Raw genomic sequence first — 21,949 nt, 5'->3', positions numbered from 1 at the left:
GCATTGATTTACGGCAAAAGAGTAACCCTGACCTGACGCATGATGTACTGACCAAGGCGGAATTGCAGAGAGAGCAAAACAAAACACTGGTTATGAATAAGAATTTTTCAAGAGAAATGTCGGTGGATTTTGATATAAGAGAAGAGGAGGTGTTTGAACCGCGAGAGGCATCAAAGCTTACGCTACTCCTACATACTACGTCACATTGCATCAGGGGTTACTCTTTTGGCGCAAGTCGACTTGTGTAGGCTGTCTGACGGAAGCTAGTTATTTTAGTCTATAAAGTGTCAAATATGTTTTTGTTTTTTTTACAAAACCCCATCACGTTGAAGTCCTTTATTAACCCCCTGCCGTTGTATGGATTACTTTTATGATGGATGGATGGATGCATTTTTCAGGACTGCCATACACTACCATTATAAAGCTTGGAAGAGCAATGATATTTTTTAATATAACTCTGATTGTGTTCGTCTGAAAGAAGATAATCATACACTCAGGATGAGTAAATAATGGGATAATTTTCATTTATGGGTGAGCTATCCCTTTAAATGGAAAAAGGGGGATTTGTTAACGAACTAACTGGCAACCCATGGGCGCAATCTGTAACACCGGCAGGGTTTGTGCTTTACGGGAGTGATCTTTTTATAATGCGATTTATTTCAACATAAAGACTTCCTTGTATTCGTAAACTTTAAGGCTAGATAGTGTTTAGTTGTTTGTTTGTCAGCATCCCTTCAGTAGCCTTAAATCTCTCACGCTATTTCTGTCGTTTCAATGGCAAGACGGCTATTAAAGGTACAGACGCCTATCGATTATTATTGTCCAGCCAGCTAGGTAAGACACTTTGTGAATAATACATCTGCATTTTAATTTGCATGAGAATGCTGAGAAATATTCACTAGGTTGCTAAAATGGGATTTATAGGTTAAGCATTCTCGGTACAATTTAATCCCATCCCGGCTCAATCAAACATAAAATCTTCAATAATTCAGAATGCGCGCTAACAAGTCAATTTAGTAAAATATATTGCGATTTGTGTTGAACACTTGACGGTCGCGACAGGTTGGTCGTGTTGTATCAAAGTGAATCAAAGGCCAGAGGCGGATTGAGTGCTCAAGGTGGCCGAGAGAGGAGAGAGAAGATGGGCTCGGGCTTTCGGAGTGAGGAGATGTGCTTGGCGCAGCTGTTCCTGCAGTCCGGTTCGGCGTACGACTGCATCAGCGAACTGGGAGAAATGGGACTGGTCGAATTTCGAGATGTAAGTTTGGCCTGTGTATCAAAAATGAGTGAGCTGCCTACATAGACAGCATTTCTGGTGCATCATATTCGCGTTCCGAGTCAGCGCTGCTGCTGCTGCATATGATGCCCCAAAAATGCTGTCTAGGTAGATTCTGAGCCACAATCTTATTTCTTAGAACAGACAGATTAGTGAATTAATTGACCCTGAATTGTCGGTGTTACCTGGTGGTAACTCACATGTGTTTGCTGGCTGAGTGCCTGTTATGCGTTTTGAATTGTATGTAGCCTATAAGTGTGCACATTTTGGCCTGGTCAGACTGTAACCAGGTTAATGTCCTGGTTACAGCTAATGAGCTTGATCAATTACTTGCTAAAAAACAGCAAGTCTGGTTAAAAGCCTGTGTTTTCTATTAACCCCGAGGGTGTTTGACACTCATTAACAACTTCATGTAGGCCTTGTTTTTGGTCATGTATGCCTGTGTGTGACCTACTGTTTGTTGGCATCAATAAGGGTAGTTCGTATAAAATAATAGATTTGTTTTAAATTAAATTGTGCTAATTCGTTAATTATGCATGCATATTAAATATGTATTTTGTTAAATTTAAAAACAAGTGTTGTTATTGCTAAAAATTATTTTCAGTCATTTAAATAAAGCTAAAATAAAATATAAATATTAGTCCAAAACATATATAAATAAGATAAGTTTAAGTATGGCCCAAACTAAAACTGAAATAACTATAGTTAAACCAAATCTAATTAGAAATATTAAAGGCACACATAACAATAATTTAATGATAACAAAATGACTAAACTTAAATGATAAAAAATTAAATTATTAATACATACTATAATATTATATAGATAATACTAAACCACTGGTTCTGAGACATGCACTTGTATGAATTTTAATCTAAGGCGTGGATATTGATAGTCCAAGAACTTGTGAATTTAATTGTTTTTTCATCCTAATCATGAATTACTGTATGTACTTCATGTTGTTCCAAAATCATATGACTTGTTTTCTTCTGTACAATACAAGAATCTTTCAATCAAAATGAGTGAGGATTGGGGCTGTAAAGCTCCAAAATGACAATAAATAAATAATTCAAAAGTACACATTCTTTTCAAAGTCTTCTGATAGCTTTGTGTGAGGAACAAACCATGTAAGATATTATGAAATGATCATCTAATCTAATCTCAGCTAATATGTGAATGAATCATTCCTTTGAATCAAAACTACTCAGTGAATCGACTGACCCAACTCATAACCAGTCTGAAAGATAAATTTTTCACCCATATCTGTCTGATCCTCTTCTTGAGTTCAACTCACTGATTCAGTGGATCTGGTTGGTTAACAGCTCGCTAGAGTGTACAAAAAACTATCATATGTCTTCAGAAGACTTGACATATAGTGCATGAGTTATATAAACAATTCCTCATTCATTACATCAAAGCCATCAGTTGATTTTGGAAATTACACATGAACTTCTGTTAATCAGCAAAGCGGACCTGATTATCACCCAATGCTGCAATCTCTAAATGACCAAATATCATTTGATTAATGTAGCCTAATACTCACAGCCTTGTCTTGTTGCATCTAGATTGTAATATGTCAAACACATAAATCATAATTTGATGACCTGTTTCAGCTCAACCCCAGCGTCAGCTCCTTCCAGCGCCGCTTTGTCAGTGAGATCAAGAGATGTGAGGAGATGGAGAGGATTCTGGGTAAGGGATCTTTTAGAGTGCTAATTAGGCTAAAATTACTTTTCTATGTTTTGCAATACATTTCCTTCCATCTTAGCCTTAAAGGGTTAGTTCACCCAAAAATGAAAATTACCCCATGATTTACTCACCCTCAAGCCATCTTAGGTGTATATGACATTCTTCTTTCAGACAAATAAAATCGGAGTTATATTAAAAAATGTCTTGGCTCTTCCAAGCTTTATAATGGCAGTAAATGGCTGTTTCTGTTTTCAAGTCCATAAAAGTGCATCTATCCATTATAAAAGTGCTCCAAACAGCTCCGGGAGGTTAAAGGACAACTCCGGTGAAAAATGAACCTAGGGGTAATTAACACATGGTTACCGAGTAGATCGTTCTCTGGGATGCGTTTTCATGAAAATCGAATGTAAAGAGTTTTATCTCTAAAAACAGATTAGCTTATAACGCTAGTATATGGGGCATAGAATAAGTACAATTAAATCGCTAGTTAATACCACTAATAAGGCTCAAAATAGCCTCACACTAACACGGTAGCATAATGAGGGTCCCTAAATGCAAACCGAAGCATTGAGAACTTTGTAAGTGTACAAACAGTTTAATAAGAAGATACTTTATAAAGACAGTACATTACGCGTATACAGACAGGAGCCATCTTGGAAAACAGTCTCGACAAGTCGAGCCACGAACGCTTTGCTAAGTGATGAACTGTGACTTGGAATCTCATATGGTCCGTTGTTTCCGGAAGAAAGCACTGAACGCAACAGAGATTGGTGCTTCCAAAGGATACACACTAAAGAGATGGCGGATTATTCAACCGTGGCTCGACTTGTCAATCAAGGCCTTCTGAAGCAAAGCCATGCGTTTGTGTGTGAAAAATATCCATATTTAAAACTTTACAAACTGTAATTTTGCTACTGTATAACTCTAACTTGAGCTTTTAACTGTACGTGCGTTCACGAGAGACTGGCGTTCCAGCGTATGATGTTGGACACTCCGCTTCAGAAGGCCTTTATTAACCCCCCAGAGCCGTGTGGAGCACTTTTATGAACTTCAAAACAGAAACGGCAAATCACTGCCATTATAAAGCTTGGAAGAGCCAGGACATTTTTTTTAAATAACTCTTATTGTATTCGTCTGAAATACATTTTTGGGTGAACTAAACCTTTAAAGGTATGTTGCACAGACCCATAAAGTTCAAATGAAGATTAAAAATAGCATAATTGCACTGTAGTTTTGCTGGAATAACACAAGAAACAGGCACAGAACAGACTATTTTTGTACATCAGAACAGACTTTGTTCTGAATTTAGCTTTTTTGATATGACTGAATTGTTGTACTCCTATACAAATTTTGCTTTTTTGTTGTACCAGTATGGGACGAATGTTTGAAATGGTATTTCTTTGTTTCCGTCGCCTATAGGGTATCTGCTGAGAGAAATTAGGAAGGCTAATATTGCAGTGCCAGAGGCTGAAGTCCCTCCTGTTGCTCCTGCACCCAAAAATGTCTTGGAGATCATGGTAGGTGCTGAGATATACAGATATTGACTGTTTTAGTAGACAAGGTGAATGCTTTTTCTAGTCCTCATAAATACTATCTTGGGTCTGCGTTAATGAGTTCTGTTAATTCTGTTAAGTTGAATTTTCACTGGCGAAATCCAGGAATTTCGCATGAGGACGAAAGGTTTCCCCATGCAGTTTTCGCAACGGCCAGATTTCGCCACGCTCACCAACTGAAATCTGCTTGGTTTGAAAGTGACTTCCGTGTGAGCGGTGTTTCATACATCACTACACTATAAAGTGGTACAGGGATGATGTCAAAACCTGGACGATTAATTCACCACTGGTTCCCTTGAGATTCTCCTGTGGGGCTTTGTAATTGGGTTTTTCAATTTATGAGTTAAATAATGTTTGTGGTAAGTAAACATGTATTTACTTGAACATTTTGCTCTACAATATAAATTGCACTCACCCATGGCAAAAATGCAATTTTTGAAGCTGTTATTTTTATTTTTTGAACATATGTTTCTAATGAGTAGCTAGATAAGAACGTTTGGGGTGTGAGTGTGTGCAGTGTACGTTGTAGAGCATAACCTCCAAGTTATGTTTACCACAGGCTTTATTTAAACGCCATTATAAAAACCTATCTCAAAGGAATACCTGGTGAATTAGTCTTCCGGGTTCTGACGTCAAACCTGCACCATTGACAATGTACCTTTTCTGCCTACAAAATGTTGCTGAAATTTCACTAATTACTCTGTGAAGGTGCAATCACATTTATTGTTATCTCACGGGCAAAATCCAGTCATTTCAATAGTTCATGTAAGTACGAAACGCAGATTTGGCAAGTTTTTTACACTTCTGTGTGAGCGGTGCTTCATACATCTCTACACTACTGACAGTTGAAAACATTTTTATTGCTCATTAGAGCTGCGCGTTTAATCGTAAAAAGATTGAAATCTCAATTCAAATCCCCATGCAATCTCATTCCTAAATGACAGTGATGATCCTGTCTAATAAACCTTTGACAAACTCAAACCGGAACATTCAAATCTGTGTTTACGCTGTCGCTGAGCCAGAGAGAGCAGTTGTCATATATAGGCAGGTATAGTTTTTTTTCAACCACACAGTGTCATTATTTCTGTTTTACAAATATTCATATTATCACAGAAGAACTGGGATAAAGTTTATAGTTCGGATATAAACATTGATGTCTATGGTAGTGATCAAAATAGAGTAAATCACCGTTTGAAAGTTAACATGGCGCTTCAAATAACACATGTATTGATTATATCATTACATGTAATGCAACTGTTAAAATATGTATTTGTCCATGAATCATATATTCAAGAGATTAGTTCAAAAACACTGATTCATCCAGTGATCCATAATCGCCCCCAATACCCTTAAATAGGGCACTATTTGAGGGGACAGTCATTAGTAGTGTTGGCCCAAACCATAGTGGATGTTATCAAGTGCACTCATTCAATCCCATAAGGCACCGCAATATCGAGTGTACTACAACGGATGTACACTCAACGGCTACAGAATATTCATAATGCACTGTGACGGTTGCGCCAAATTAATTCCCGTGACTGATCTGAAGATGCCGCCCACTTTTGAATCATCCATCGATCCATTTTCCAAACCGCTGATCCAATGTGGCTACAGCGTAATATCATACAGGTATACATTTTAATTGATTATTAAATTGTTTAATTAAGGTTTATACATGCTAGTTTCCATGAGTTCAAGATAAATCCTTTTTTTTTTTACTACTGGAGCTGCGCCAGTTTGCTAAGTTTCAAATGAGTATTAAGTGACAAGCACAAACTATGCAATTGGCAGACCTTCCGGAGCACTCACTGTCCGAATTCATCCGTTTTCAATCACTCCTTCAAGTTAACTCACTGTCCGAATTAGTTTTCAATCACTTCTTCAAGTTAACTATATTAGTGGACCAATGTAGGTAAAAAGTGAATGAGGGTACAAGGGGCCATTTCAAACACAGCGGTGGTCTTTATGAGACATTGAATCATTCATTCAAGAGATACATTCAAAAATGCTGATTCATCCAGTAAATGAAACAAAGTATTTATGAGGGAGTCATTGAATCATTCATTCAAAATTATAAAAAAAAAAAAATATTTCAGATTAATTAAACATTTTAAATTGACAGCAGCAATTTATATTTTGTCAAAACCTCTATTTTGTTTAGTTGTCCGTTCAGAATCGTGAGCGAATCATGATCTCTGTTTGAAACAAAAAAGTTGTGAATCTCAATTTATCCAAAATAGTGCAGCTCTACTGTGTGTAATTATCACTTACATTTTGCAACTTTTTAATGTGTGTAAATTTCGCTATTGTGATTGTGCCTGGGTTATAGACCCCTAAAAGGGAAGGAAATGCTCCCCCATGTAGTTTTGTTCAATTACAGGGCGAATATTTTTGGTTTAATGGCCATGTGGTCAGTGGTTTGTGGTAATTGATTGTATATGAGAGCGTCAAGACCCAGTGCTGGTAATTGACCGTGTCAAGTTGCCTAGAGTGATTGATTGTGTACGATGTGGTGAGAGAAAGCTTCCTGTGAATGGAGGGAATTGATTATGCATGGCAGATGCATCATGTCTGGCTTTCTGCTGTGTGTTTATTTAGAGTAATACCCCTGACTTTTTATCATGGCCTGTTTAGTGTGTTAAGTATTGTTTTGAGTAATTGTGTGCGGAACTTTATTGATTGGTGTGTGTCTCGTTTTGGAGACCTTTATAAATTTTGAATGTGTAAGTATGATGTGTTTTAACATCACTGACAGAAAGTCATTGGCTGTTGTCAGGAGCAACTGCAGAGGCTGGAGGTGGAGCTCAGCGAGGTCGCCAAGAATAAAGAAAAGCTCCAACGGAACCTGCTGGAGCTGACGGAGTACACGCACATGCTGAGAATTACACGTACATTCATGCACAGCCGCTCCAGGGTGCGTCCCATTCACTTGTTTAACAGTAACTAATGTGGCCTATTCGACACGTTCATTGACTTCTGTTCTTGAAGTCTTGTTGTGAGTATATGGTGAGCAAACACTGTCAAAGCTTTGGCACGCTGAGAGTCACGTGATGTTTTTGATTTTTTGAATTTTGGAAAAACATACAATCCCAATTTTCTGTGAGAAGATGAGCTTGGATCAAATCCTATCTTTGTTATATTTGCCATGGAAATGTTAGCTTGTGATGGTTTCATTATCTATAAAGTAGTGTGCCAGATCTTTAATATAAAATGTATTGAAATGCAAATGAGGTGCTTACAAATATGTAATTTATGTTTTCTTTAATATTTTACAGAATTCACTAAAATGTGATATAATAGAATTTAAAAGCAAATGAGTTGAACAAATGCTGAACATTTGAAAATAAACATATTTTAATTTTTAATTTAAATTTATTATTTATTAATATAAATATTATTACAACAAGAAAATTAGATTATTAGAAATTAACTTTTTAATATTTTAATGTATGACAGAGTTTTTTAAAAGCAAATGAGATTAACAAAAATTACCTAATGCATTTTAATAAGTATTTAATTTAAATTACTTTTTACGTTTTACACAATATTTTCTGTAATATTTTACAGAAATCAAATGAAATGTGATATGCAGATAATAAAATTTAAAAGCGAATGAGTTGAACAAAAATGCTGAAATTGAAAAAAAGTTTTTTTTTTTTTATATTTAATTCATATATAAATTACATTTACATTACATTTACATTTAGTCATTTAGCAGACGCTTTTATCCAAAGCGACTTACAAATGATACGAATGTTACGAAATTGAGTGCGGTCAAATTGATTAATCGTGATTAATCGCCTCCGACATAAAAGTGTGTAAAAAAAAATATATATATATATATGTATATATATATGTATATGTATATGTATATATACATGTATATGTATATATATATATGTGTATATATATATATATATATATATATATATGTATATATATATATATGTATATGTATATATATGTATATATATGTATATGTATATATATGTATATATATATATATATATGTATATGTGTATATATATGTATATATATATATATATATGTATATATATATATATATATATATATGTATATATATATATATATGTATATATATATATATATATATATATGTATATATATATATATGTATATATATATATATGTATATATATATATATGTATATATATATATATAATATATATATATATATGTATATATATGTATATATATGTATATATATATATATATATATGTATATATATATATATATATATGTATATATATATGTATATATATATGTATATATATATATATATGTATATATATATATATATGTATATATATATATATATATGTATATATATATATGTATATGTATATATATATATGTATATATATATATGTATGTATATATGTATATATGTATGTATGTGTATATATCATGTACACATGGTAAACTCGTATTTACAATAATTCCGAGGGCACGTGACGTGGACATATTTATCAGGCAATAATTATTAGTATTGCCTGATAAATATGTCCACTTAACTAATGCTGCCTTCACGTGCCCTCGGAATTATCATAAATATGAGTTTACTATGTGTAAATATTATATATATATATATATATATATATATGCAGCATTAGTAAAGTGGATATATTTAGGCAATAGTAATAATTTTAAAATGGCTGATTAATTGGTTTAACTATATTGGTTGATCACAATTTAAGTAATATTAAAATAAACCTTTTATTTGACGAAGTTGATTTATTATCTGTAGCTGTCAGATTTTAACTGAATGTGTGAATGTGGATGTATGTGTTTAGCATGAAGCCCTGGGCCCTCAGTATGAAGAGTTCCCGTCTCTGGACACTGAATCAGTGACAGGCTGCACCAGTATGCAGAGACTGGGCGCCAAACTCGGGTGAGTCACAAATAGCACCTCACTCGTCATAGTACACACTCTTATATCTTTTAAACAGATCATTGTGTTTCAGTTTAGATCCACACAGCTGCCTGTGTATGTGATGTTTGTGTGCTGCAGGTTCATCTCAGGACTGATTCAGAGGGTGAAAGTGGAGGCGTTTGAGCGCATGCTCTGGCGGGTCTGTAAAGGTTACACCATCCTCAGCTATGCAGAGGTGGACGAGAGCCTGGCCGATCTTGACACGGTATGCAAACTTTGTTCAATTCAATTCAAATTTATTTGTATAGCGCGTTTCACAATACATATCGTTTCACAGCTGCTTCACAGAAAAATGCATGCCTCTACATTACAATTTAAAGTGATTTGTCCACGTTATGCATTTCAGAAATGCACAAAGCACACAGATTAGCTAACAATGAATTAATTAATATATACTGTATGTAATAAGTAAGGCACAGAAATAAGTGAAATAAGAATACATGTTGTTAATGAATAGGGTAGATAGAAATGAGCATGGGTGCGTGTTGATGCAGAGCTGCGTCATCTGAAGTCCTCGCAGGAGTTGAGTCGTCTCTTCACAGGTGTTGGTCATCTGCAGTCTTTATGAGAGGCTGGATTTTTTTGTGTGAACTAGAACGCTGAGATCCAGCAACAAAGTGCATCTAAATGGCTGTATTCAAATTGTTTGGTTTAACAGAATAAGCTGCATGGTGCAAACATGCCTGTGTTTGTTTCACAGTTTTAGCGCATACCCGTCTGCCACAGCCAAAGCGTGCTAATGCATTCAGAGTGATGATTCAGATTGTTTACTGAGGCTCTGTCTTGTGTTTATGTGGTTCAGGGGGAGATCAATAAGAATGTAGTGTTCCTCATCTCCTTTTGGGGCGACCAGATTGGGCAGAAGGTTCAAAAAATTTGCGACTGGTGAGTGAAGACCTAGATGGAAACTTTTTAGGGGTCATTCACACATGGCATGTTCTTGCATATCGTCTACACTATCTGTTAATTGTTGGTCTTTGGACACATACGTCAAACAGTATGCAAGTTTGAACACAAGAACTTTTTATTTATTCACCTTTATATTTAATGTAATATTTACGTTAGAGCAATCAATTAAACTATACATTTTAATTTAGTTTAAGTAATTTAAGTAATTATTTAAAATATATATAATAATAATAATAATAATGGCATTTAAATTTTTTTTAAATGTTTTTCAATATTTTTTTCATGAAATAAAACATATAAAACCATCATGAATACAAGTAGTACATTTGTTAGAACTTGGTATGTGTGTTTTTAGATTTTTCTGCATCGTGAACACTGACCCAATTTGTCACTGACCTAAAAATTGAACCGTTTTTAACTTGACCTACCATCTTAAAACATGGCACTTGACCCTGAAAAAAGTGAGAGGCTACACAACAGTCAAAGACATCCATTTGAAGTATGTGTCTGACCATTAGTGAAAAAAAGAAAGTATTTTGCACATGGTATAAGAGAGCATGTTCTGCTCTTAAGCCTGCCTCGGTCATGTTGGATTTTGCTATATGATTCTGCTTGTGTACCAGTTACCACTGCCATCTCTACCCCCACCCTGAAACGGATGAGGAAAGAGCCGATGTGATGGACAGCTTGAGGACACGCATCCAAGACTTACAAAACGTAGGTCTTCTGCTTTCCCGAGTGGCTTCAGTGTCTTCTTGGGGGGAGGGTTGATTATTGTACACTGTTACTGGTTTGTCCTCTGCAAAATAACGCTGACGTTATCGCATTCACCAGAGGATTAGCATAATTATTTTAACCTGCAATGTCATCATTGAAACATAAATGAAGGGATCTTTGCTCATTAGGTTTTGCACCGCACTGAGGATTACCTGAAGCAGGTCTTGCATAAGGCGTCTGAGTCGGCGCACTCATGGGTGCTGCAAGTGAAGAAGATGAAAGCAATCTATCACATCCTCAACCTCTGCAGCTTTGACGTCACCAACAAGTGTCTCATTGCTGAGGTGTGGTGTCCGGTCAGTGACCTGACCAACCTGAGGCGGGCACTGGAAGAGGGCTCAGTGAGTAAAATCATTCTCATGTGACAGTCGTTTGATTTTATACAACCTATTCAGGGCTCGACATTAAGCCTTGTCATGTGCTTGTCCTTTGGACGTAAATTGGTCATTCATTTGTCTGAGTAAAGAAGTTGCTTTTTTTTTTCCTTTTTTTTGTGGTGTAAATATAATTTATTCTAAACCAATGTTCTCATCAGCTTTGACATATTTAAATCTTTATCTTATTAAATGTATGCTTCATCTGTCATTTTAAATTCTTAAATTTGATCAATAAATTCAATTAGAATAATAACACACAAATCATTTTCACGGAAAAATTACAACTGCATTAAATAAAGTTATGATGTTGTTTTAAATATTTTTTGAAGAAATGTTGTGGAGAAAACAACATTATATTTTCAAAACATGAAACTAAACTGCCAGTAGTTGGCGGCAGGTTAATAATCTGATAATTAAGGTTAGTCTTAAAGAGTGAGTCATTGGGCCCTATCATACACCCGGCGGCATGCAAGTGTTTTTTGCTAGTTTCAGCCCGACGCAGTTATCATTTTCACGTCCAGCGCCCACGTTGTAGCAAATGCACCGCGCCCTTCTGTTCGCCCATGGACGTGCTGGTCTGAAAACGAGGTGTGTTCAGCATTGTTGGCGTGTTGCTATTTTGAAGCAACTGAAATCAACTTCAGTCAATTAATCTTTATGTACACAATAACAATCTTTTACATTGTAATACTTTTATTTTTAAAGGATTAGTTCACTTTTAAATAAACTTTTGATGATAATTTACTCACCCCCATGTCATCCAAGATGTCCATGCCTTTCTTTCTTCAGTCGAAAAGAAATTAAGGTTTTTGATGAAAACGTTCCAGGATTTTTCTCCATATAATGGACTTCAATGGGCTCCAAACGGTTCAAGCTCCAAATTACAGTTTCAGTACAGTTTCAAAGGGCTTTAAACGATACCAAACCGAGCAGTATTTATGCTAATATTTTACCTCTTATCAGACGAACGTGATCATCTCTGAGCTCCGCCATAACTTCCGCTAAGTGAGTTAAAAATACGAGCGTGGTCATAGATGTATGCGTAGATGCCTCATTAGCGCCTGCACAGATCAGTAGAATGAGGCATCTACGATCGATATATCTATGACCACGCTCGTATTTTGACCTCACTTAGCGGAAGTTAGAGATGATCTAGAGATGATCACGTTCGAGATGATCAGCTCAGAGATGATCACGTTTGACTGATAATAGATAAAATAATAGCATAAATACTGCTTGGTTTCTCGCAGAAACTGATCATTTCGCTAGATAAGACCCTTATTCATCGTCTGGTATCGTTTAAAGCCTTTTGAAACTGTACTGAAACTGTCATTTGGCCGTGAACCGTTTGGAGCCCATTGGATGTCCATTATATGGAGAAAAATCCTGGAATGTTTTCATCAAAAACCTTAATTTCTTTTTGACTGAAGAAAGAAAGACATGGACATCTTGGATGACATGGGGGTGAGTAAATTATCAGCAAAAGTTTATTTAAAAGTGAACTAATCCTTTAATATTTGGCATGTTTGTGTGCTACTGTGGCCCTGTGTGTGTAACAAGCAGAGTGTATGCGCATTGTGCACCCAATGGACCATAATGGATAGTCATTGCATGTATCAGTATTACCTATTTGCAGTAATGACGAATGTAATTGGCTAATTATTTGACTAATCTTGGCAATACACACATGTAATTAAAATGGATTCGGACACACCCTAAGTGCACCTGCGCCATGTGCTTCAGACCATGCGCTTCTTGTTAAAATAGGGCCCATTGAGTCATTCATTCAAACGATTCGTTCAAACGGCTAATTTAAGAATGAGGCAGTTATGAATTAATTTCTCCTCGAGAGGCTGTGCGCAGTAAATTATTCATGATCTAGTATCGATCACCACTTACTCTATATGTAATATAGTCATTCAGAGTCATTCTCGTGTTTTGGAGATTTTTTTGTTATTGATGTTTTAATCAGGCTACTTGTCCAGTCGGGAAAGAAAAATATTCTCTTTCACTTGCCCCTTCAAAAAATCCACTTGTCCTGGACAAACGGACAAGCGTTAATATCAAGCCCAGCTATTGATGTACGAGAAGTTTTAATGTGGCTTCTAGACAATTCTACAGATAAGTGCTGTAACAGCAGCCATTTAACTCTCTTAATAGAGAAAAGGCGACGCCACCGTCCCATCCTTCGTGAACCGTATCCCGAGCAGCGACACTCCTCCGACACTTTTGAGGAGCAACAAGTTTACCTCAGGCTTCCAGAGTATAGTGGAAGCTTATGGAGTGGGCGACTACAGGGAGGCCAGCCCGGGTGAGTGCAGACCACATTTATCAGCTTGATTGAGAAGGCTTACATTGAGAATTAAAGCAATCGTTCACCCTAAAATTAGAATTCAGAATTCATCCTGTTTTTGATTAAACTGATTTATTCATTTTCAATGATGTTCATGCGGCTCTTTTCCATACAATGAAAGCATTTTTTTTTAGTGTGAAGAATATTTTTAACAATCTGAAGAACCTTTTTCCATTATAAAGAACCTTTTTTATTTTTAGGAGTCTAGAATTATAGTTCAGGTAATTAATGAATTCTGTTTTTTATTTCTTCTTCTTTTCCTCACAGCTCCTTATACCATTATCACCTTTCCCTTCCTGTTTGCTGTGATGTTTGGAGATGTTGGTCATGGTGCAGTCATGACACTTTTTGCTTTGTGGACGGTGTTGACTGAGAAGGACCACACACGGAGACGACCAGGAAATGAGGTCAGAGTTGTAACTAAATTTAATTAAACTAATTGCAATTAGCCTTGGTGTAGCTCAACATGCATTGAGCTGGTGTAATTATACATGGCCATGTTTTTGCTTGTTCTGTTTTTAAATACATTTTTGTCTCTTTTCAGATCTGGATGACTTTTTTTGATGGGCGGTACATCATACTGATGATGGGATTATTCTCCATATACACTGGACTCATTTATAATGACTGTTTCTCCAAATCCCTCAACATCTTTGGTTCAGCCTGGAGCATCAAGGCCATGTTCACAGAACAGGAGTGGTCGTAAGACACAAAATACTATAAGAAACCATTTTGTTTGTTTGCAAAGCATGACTTTAATGTAATTATGCTGACTTTTTAGGACCCAAGCACTGAAAGTCATAGCGTCAACATGACGTGTGGCACTTACAACAGACTTTGGAATAATACTCTTATATTTATTTGCTTAAATACATGTGCATAGTTTTCCTAGAGCCTCCAAATGCAAATGCACCATAGTGTTTGGGCTTGTCATTGCTGCTTGCAGCTAAATTAGCATTTTTATTTTATTCATTTGATTATGGTTCTTAAATAATCATACATATCATTGGATGCTATTGTTTTCTCTTTTTACTCTGGAATAGAAATGAAACTCTACAAACGAATGTTTTACTCACCTTGAATCCCAATGTTTCCGGTGTTTTCTCCGGACCATATCCACTGGGCATTGATCCAGTGAGTACACACTCTCTGAAGATTTATAAAGCACTCTTCTGTGGGTGGCAGCCACATCCTGAAGTAGTATATTACTGCTCAGAGTAATTCACTGATATTGTTTGCAGAGCTCTGATTTGTCGTGTTCGATTGACCTGTAGATTTGGAACATGGCCGTGAATCGCCTGACCTTCCTCAACTCCTACAAGATGAAGATGTCTGTGATCATTGGAGTCATCCACATGAGCTTTGGGGTGGTGCTTAGTGTCTTCAACCACTTGTGAGTGAGCCATTTATTTTATAAATGTGATGGTGTGTGTAATGGTAAAGGTTATGTTACTAATTATTATACAAATAAGTCATTTAGTGCAGGGATTTACAAACTGGGGTCTGGGGACTCCCAAGGCAGTGTTTCATTATCATTGATACTCTTATTGTTTGTTAATATTTTTAATTCGTTTTTATTTATATAGTTTCTGTTTTCATTTTACTTAAAGTTTTAGTAATTTTGTTGTGTTTGAAATTTGTATTAATCTGTATAATTTTTATTAATTTTTATATAACTTTTAGCTGTAGTAGTTTTATTACCAAGCTAAACTAAATGAAAATGAAATTTTTTGTCTTGACAACTAGTTGAAATAAAATAAGTTTATTGGTTATTTTATTTTAATATATTTTACTTCACTTCAAAGTCTGGGAGTACTTCACTTCAAAAAGTGTGCGAGTACTTCACTTTAAAAAGTGTGCGAGTACTTCACTTCAAAAAGTGTGCGAGTACTTGACTTCAAAAAGTGTGCAAGTACTTGACTTCAAAAAGTATGCAAGTACTTCACTTCAAAAAGTGTGCGAGTTCTTTACTTCAAAAAGTGTGCGAGAACTATTACTTTAAAGAGTGTGTGAGTACTTGACTTCAAAAAGTGTGCGAGTATTTCACTTCAAAAAGTGTGCAAGTATTTCACTTCAAAAAGTGTGCGAGTATTTCACTTCAAAAAGTGTGCGAGTATTTCACTTCAAAAAGTGTGCGAGTACTTGACTTCAAAAAGTGTCCGAGTACTTTACTTCAAAAAGTGTGCAAGTACATAATTTCAAAAAGTGTTTGAGTGCTCGACTTCAAAAAGTGTGTGAGTACTTCACTTCAAAAAAGTGTCCGAGTACTTTACTTCAAAAAGTGTGCAAGTACATAATTTCAAAAAGTGTGTGAGTGCTCGACTTCAAAAAGTGTGCGAGTACTTCACTTCAAAAATTGTGTGAGTACTTCACTTCAAAAAGTGTGTGAGTACTTCACTGCAAAAAGTGTGTGAGTACTTCACTTCAAAAAGTGTGTGAGTACTTCACTTCAAAAAGTGTGTGAGTACTTCACTTCAAAAAGTGTGCGAGTACTTCACTTAAATAAAATGTGCGAGTGCTTTTCACTTCAAAAAGTGTGCGAGTACTTCACTGCAAAAAGTGTGCGAGTACTTCTCTTTAAAAAAACGTGCGAGTACTTCACTGCAAAAAGTGTGCGAGTACTTCACTTAAAAAGTGTGCGAGTACTTCTCTTTAAAAAAACGTGCGAGTACTTCACTGCAAAAAGTGTGCGAGTACTTCATTTCAAAAAGTGTGCGAGTGCTCGACTCCCGAATTGGCAAAATTAATTAATTTAGCCAATTATTTAATGTTGGAAACAATTTTATGATTTCATATTTATATTTCTCTCCCACTCTCCCAATTTATACATGAAAATATATAGTTTCTTTAATATTTTCGGAAAAGGTCCTTATCAAAATGTTCTTTGTGACACATCATATAAAAAATTATAAGAAACACATAAAACATCAGTTGTTACTCAAATACTCTCTGCATTAAGCTCTCTTTGCTCTTATACTCTATAAATTCTCTCTTTGCTCTTTTCCTCTCTGTGTATTTACAGGCACTTCCGACAGAAGTTTAAGATCTATCTTGTCTTTCTTCCTGAGCTGCTCTTTCTACTTTGTCTCTTTGGGTACTTGGTCTTCATGATCTTTTACAAATGGCTGGCGTTCTCAGTGCAAGACTCACAGCTGGCTCCAAGCATTCTCATCCACTTTATCGACATGTTCCTAATGCAGGGGAATGCCACTACACCCCTTTACCCTGGGCAGGTGTGTGTGTGGGTGTGTGTGTGTGTGTGTGTCTGGGTACGAGTACTAGACAGTCTGCTTGATATCTACATTTGTGTTAATCCTCTTGTAACAGATGGGACTGCAGGTGTTTCTAGTCGTGGTGGCTCTGCTGTCGGTGCCAGTGCTGCTGTTCGGGAAACCTCTTTACCTCTACTGGCTGCATCATGGCGGGAAGAGACTGGGGGCCCACAGGGTTTGTCTGTGTTCTTGTGTATGTATGTGTTTGTATCTGATGTCAAGATATCACGTAGTACATTAATAAATTATTAGGGCTGTGGATCACTCTAAAAAAAACTAATTAACCACACAACTTTGTGTCACCCACATGTTTTTATGAGATTGACCCAAATGTAGTCTTCAGATGTATGTACATATGTGTGTAACAAAATATGTATACTGATATATTGATGCATGATAACCTGGTTAAAGAGCCTACATCATATCACTTTGTGTGAAGGGCTACGAGAGAGTGCGGCGCGTGAGTGAAGAAGATCTTTCACCATCTGTAGTCCATGATGAAGAGGATGGACTAAGTGACTCAGGAAAGCCTCAAGAGGTTAAAATCTTTTATAAAATCACCATTAAAACACAGTGGGTCTCATTGAATAATAAGTGCGAATTTGTACACACAGTAGAGCTTCTCACAATTTCACTTAATTCACAACATTGTTCACATTGAGTGAAGTTAGTCATTTGCATAAAACACTACCAATCTATCTCCATATAAGGGCTTTCCACACAACCTTTTGTCAGTCTCAGAAAATATGACGCAATACACACACACACACACACACACACAAAATCCTGAGCTTGCACAGTTATAAAAAGTGTGCCATCCTCAAAACCAGTTCAAAAATAAACGCCTTTAATACAGACTCCGCTTTAACTACATACAAATATTTGTGTTTTTATGGAGAGGAACCTCACAACTCAAGATTTTATTTTTGAAAGTAGTCTCTTAATCTCTCCAAGGCTGGATTTATCTGATCAAAAATAAAGTAAAAACATTAATACTGTGAAATATTACAATTTAAATCAATTGGTTTCTGTTGTAATATATATTTGAAAATGTATGCCTTTGATCGCTAAGTTGAATTTTCAGCATCATTTATTCCAGTTTTCAGTGTCGCATGTTCCTTGAAATCATTCTAATATGCTGATTTGGTGCTAAAGAAACATTTATTATTCTTATTATTAATGTTAAACACAGTTGTGCTGCTTCATATTTTTGTTGAAACCAGGATTCTTTGATGTATATAAAGTTAAAAAGAACAGCATTTATTATAAATATAACTTTTTTGGTAACATTTATTAATTTCATAAATGTCTTTACTGTATATTTTGATCAATTTAATGTGCCTTTGCTTAATAAAAGTATTAATTTATTTTGTTCTATTTAAAAAAAAATCTTACTTACCCCAAACTGTTGAATGGCAGTGTATCATGATTTCAAAAAAATACATAAGCAGCTAAAACTGTTTTCAACATTGATAATAATAAGAAATGATATTAGATGGGTTTCTAAAAGATCATGTGACACTGAAGACTGGAGTAATGGTTGCTCTGCTGAAAACTCAGCTTTACCATCACAGGAATAAATTCAATTTTAAAATATATTACAACAGACACCAGTTAATTTTTTGGTAAGTATTTAACAGTATTACTGTTTTTACTGTATTTATTTTATTTAGGGGAGCGCGGGGCACAACCTAACGCGGGGTTAGTTGTAATGTGCATATTTTAACCCTTTCCACACATGCCAGAATGACGAAACTTAGTGTATTTACTAGTTGTCATATCAACATTATTTAGAGAAAAAATAGCGCCAAAATTAGAAGATATTACTGAACATGTATTTAACCATAGCAAAAGTAAATTTCTTACTTAAGTTTAGTTTTCATTTCTGTTTTTTGTGTTTAATTAAAATAAGACAAATCTGATATTATTATAACCTTATATATGTTATTTAACAGTTGAGATGGTTCTTTAATGCTGATCTAACCAGCAGAAGACACGAGCCGCAATTTAAATCCCAGTTGTGCAGATGGGGTGCATTGTAACACTGCGTTACAATGAGCCCCTATTAGAAATATGCCATTATATTCTATACTTTTATGAATTATTTTGAGAAACCATGAGAAAAGGGTGAATAATGACTGAGAGTTAATGTTCTTCAGATATTATGAATTGTTGTTATGTTTTTAGCTATGTTGTATAGCTGTATTTAGAGATGTGTTTGTAGTCAAACTCAAAAATGCTTATATTTTTAATGATTAAAAAATGCCATTATTTTTATTTTAAAAATGTAATAATTGTATTTTGTTGACAAAATATTTTAGTTTGTCTGGTATATTTTTTTTTGATTATATCAGGTAACATTTTAAGCTATTATTTGGTCATATTACATTGTGCCCCACCACATGTTACAATGTACCCCACCTACGGGGCATGTTGTCACATTTCACTTCCATTCTTTCGGGGTAAATCAACAAAAAAGTATACACTGTATTAATGAAACACAACCCCATAATTGTACTAGACGTGTGCAATTAATGTGGGAAACAATAAATACTCTGAACCCCAAGTGGATTTACACAAACTGAGACAGTCAAAAAGCATTAGGTTGTGCCCCGCTCTCCCCTATTTTATCAAATAAATACAGCATTGATGAGATTAAGAGACCACTTTCAAAAACGTTTAAAAACCTTAAGGTTTCCAAATGTTCTCCAAACAGACCGGTACTGTATATAAATGTATACAAATGTAATCTAAACACTGTGTATGTATGTAAACATTTTGTGTATGTGTGTGTGGTTTCGGGTTTGGGTTTACATTATTTATAAATTTAGAATAAATTTTCATATGAAAGTTATTGATTAATTATGAATTGTTTGTGAAAATGTCACACAGATTTCATGTGCAAATTTGTGCATACGCACATTTAGAATCAAATTGAATCAGAACCAATGATTTTGCTTATTCGTTGTATAAATGCCGCTAACAGCTTGTTTTGTTCACTGGCAGTTTGATTTCGGAGATGTCTTCCTGCATCAAGCAATTCACACCATAGAGTACTGTTTGGGCTGCATTTCCAACACCGCCTCCTACTTGCGCCTCTGGGCCCTGAGTCTCGCCCATGCCCGTGAGTGTCTGGTCGTTCATACAGAAAACACATTGAAATACCTACATTTCATTGCATCATGGGCATATGAATATCTTTCCCAGACTATTTGTGTATATATTGTGTTTGTTTATATACTTTATTAGAGCTGTCAGAGGTACTGTGGGCGATGGTGATGCGTCTGGGTCTGAGGATGAGCTCCAGACTGGGCGTGCTTTTCCTTGTGCCTGTGTTCAGTGTCTTTGCTCTGCTCACTGTCTCCATTCTCCTGATCATGGAGGGTCTGTCCGCGTTCCTCCATGCTCTCCGTCTTCACTGGTGAGCACACGCCCTCAGATATGGGCAGGTTTAATTACCAGAAATGGTTTGTGGGACCAAAAAGTATTCTAGGGCTTTACATACATACATAAAATATTGTAAGTTACATTTGAAGTTAAAATAAATATTTGAAAATATTATGTTATATTGCCAATGATATTTAAAAAAATGATCTATTCCACAATTTTTTTAATTAACTTTTTTTTTTTTTTTGCAGGGTGGAATTTCAGAATAAATTCTACAGTGGAACAGGAGTCAAATTTGCCCCCTTTGACTTCTCTCTGCTACCTTCTGTTTTTGAGCAAGATGGGTTACTCTGACTGTAACCCACGACTCTTTGAACAGGACCCTGTAGCTTATCATGGCCTACTGAACTTTGTTGATCCAACGATCCAGGCAGCAGTTGTAAAAGAAAAAAAACATGCTTTTTTTGCAAAACGTGGTCACGGTCGGATCAGTAGGCTAACCTGACAGCAAAATTTGCACCAGTTCAGATCAGATGTTTCTGGTGCGGGATAATCAGCTGTGGTTCTGTCATGTACTGTCATTCGAGGAGTGTCAACAAAGTCCTGTTATTATATTTATCTTAAGAGATATGACTTGTATTTGATATTACACCTTCATAAGCATTTGCTGTCATATCGATTTTCGAAGTGCCATAGCTATTTTTCAATGTACAGTTTTGTATGCTACACTAAATTGTACTTTTGCTTGCTTTAGCTAGGTCTTACACAGAAAAAACTTTGCAGGTAAATTATGGTGTAGGTAATGCTACACTGTGCAATGAACAATGCCAAATAACCAATATAATTTCCAATGTGATATTAAAGCATAATTTACAGCATTTAGCGTGTAATGCAGTTTTCCAAAGTAGCATTTTGGGCGTGATTGCAGTATATTGGTTCAAAATTAATTATAAGACAATGCTTTATTCATATTTCATATGAAACTTTTTTTATATTTGTGTTTATGGTTTAGGAACTGATAAACCAACAGATGTACATTGAGATTACAGTTTTGTTTGCCATGTTTTTCATCAGCATTCCTGTAAATTTACATTTGTGCTTCAGTCACTTATAAACAGACTTTTATGATGTAAATAGTGCAGAGTTGTGCTTATAGTGATGCCGTTTAAGACCTTTTCATACACTGATACATCATACATGACATGACGTCCCTGTTATGCGGGATATTTAAATGGAATCTTTTAAGTAGGTCATTACGTAGAACCTCAGGACGAATCCATTGGCCGCAATATTTAATTTCGCTATATTAAGCTTCTTTCCTTCGTGATGTGGTTTACCGAACAAGCTACATCAAAGTTAACGTTTATACATATGTAAGCATTGCATACCAAGTAACCGCG

At 35.5% G+C, this 21,949-nt stretch overlaps 1 protein-coding gene across 3 annotated transcripts; it reads left to right on the top strand.

The window, feature by feature from the left end:
* The first annotated feature begins 569 nt into the window (after window positions 1–569).
* Window positions 570–21,680, top strand: atp6v0a2a (ATPase H+ transporting V0 subunit a2a). 3 transcript variants are annotated; one of them, XM_079804976.1, is made up of 21 exons: window positions 570–834; window positions 1,063–1,258; window positions 2,890–2,968; window positions 4,385–4,482; window positions 7,274–7,432; window positions 9,335–9,432; window positions 9,553–9,679; window positions 10,277–10,359; window positions 11,007–11,100; window positions 11,289–11,501; window positions 13,698–13,848; window positions 14,158–14,297; window positions 14,435–14,592; window positions 14,934–15,024; window positions 15,165–15,283; window positions 16,913–17,123; window positions 17,218–17,337; window positions 17,602–17,700; window positions 20,169–20,286; window positions 20,412–20,583; window positions 20,801–21,680. In XM_079804976.1, exons 2-21 carry the CDS (start codon window positions 1,142–1,144, stop codon window positions 20,901–20,903), a joined length of 2,550 nt encoding a protein of 849 aa, XP_079661102.1. In that variant the 5' UTR covers window positions 570–834; window positions 1,063–1,141; the 3' UTR covers window positions 20,904–21,680. The 3 variants fall into 3 exon arrangements, with proteins under 3 accessions (XP_079661102.1, XP_079661104.1, XP_079661103.1); XM_079804978.1 differs by having other exon boundaries at window positions 582–834; window positions 7,295–7,432; XM_079804977.1 differs by having other exon boundaries at window positions 582–834; window positions 7,295–7,432; window positions 17,218–17,355.
* Window positions 21,681–21,949: the final 269 nt, after the last annotated feature.

This window comes from Gobio gobio (genome assembly GCF_949357685.1).
Source record: "Gobio gobio genome assembly, chromosome: 22".
Lineage (NCBI taxonomy): Eukaryota > Metazoa > Chordata > Actinopteri > Cypriniformes > Gobionidae > Gobio > Gobio gobio.
Note: the sequence above shows the minus strand (reverse complement) of the source record. Positions and strands in the feature narration are given on the sequence as shown.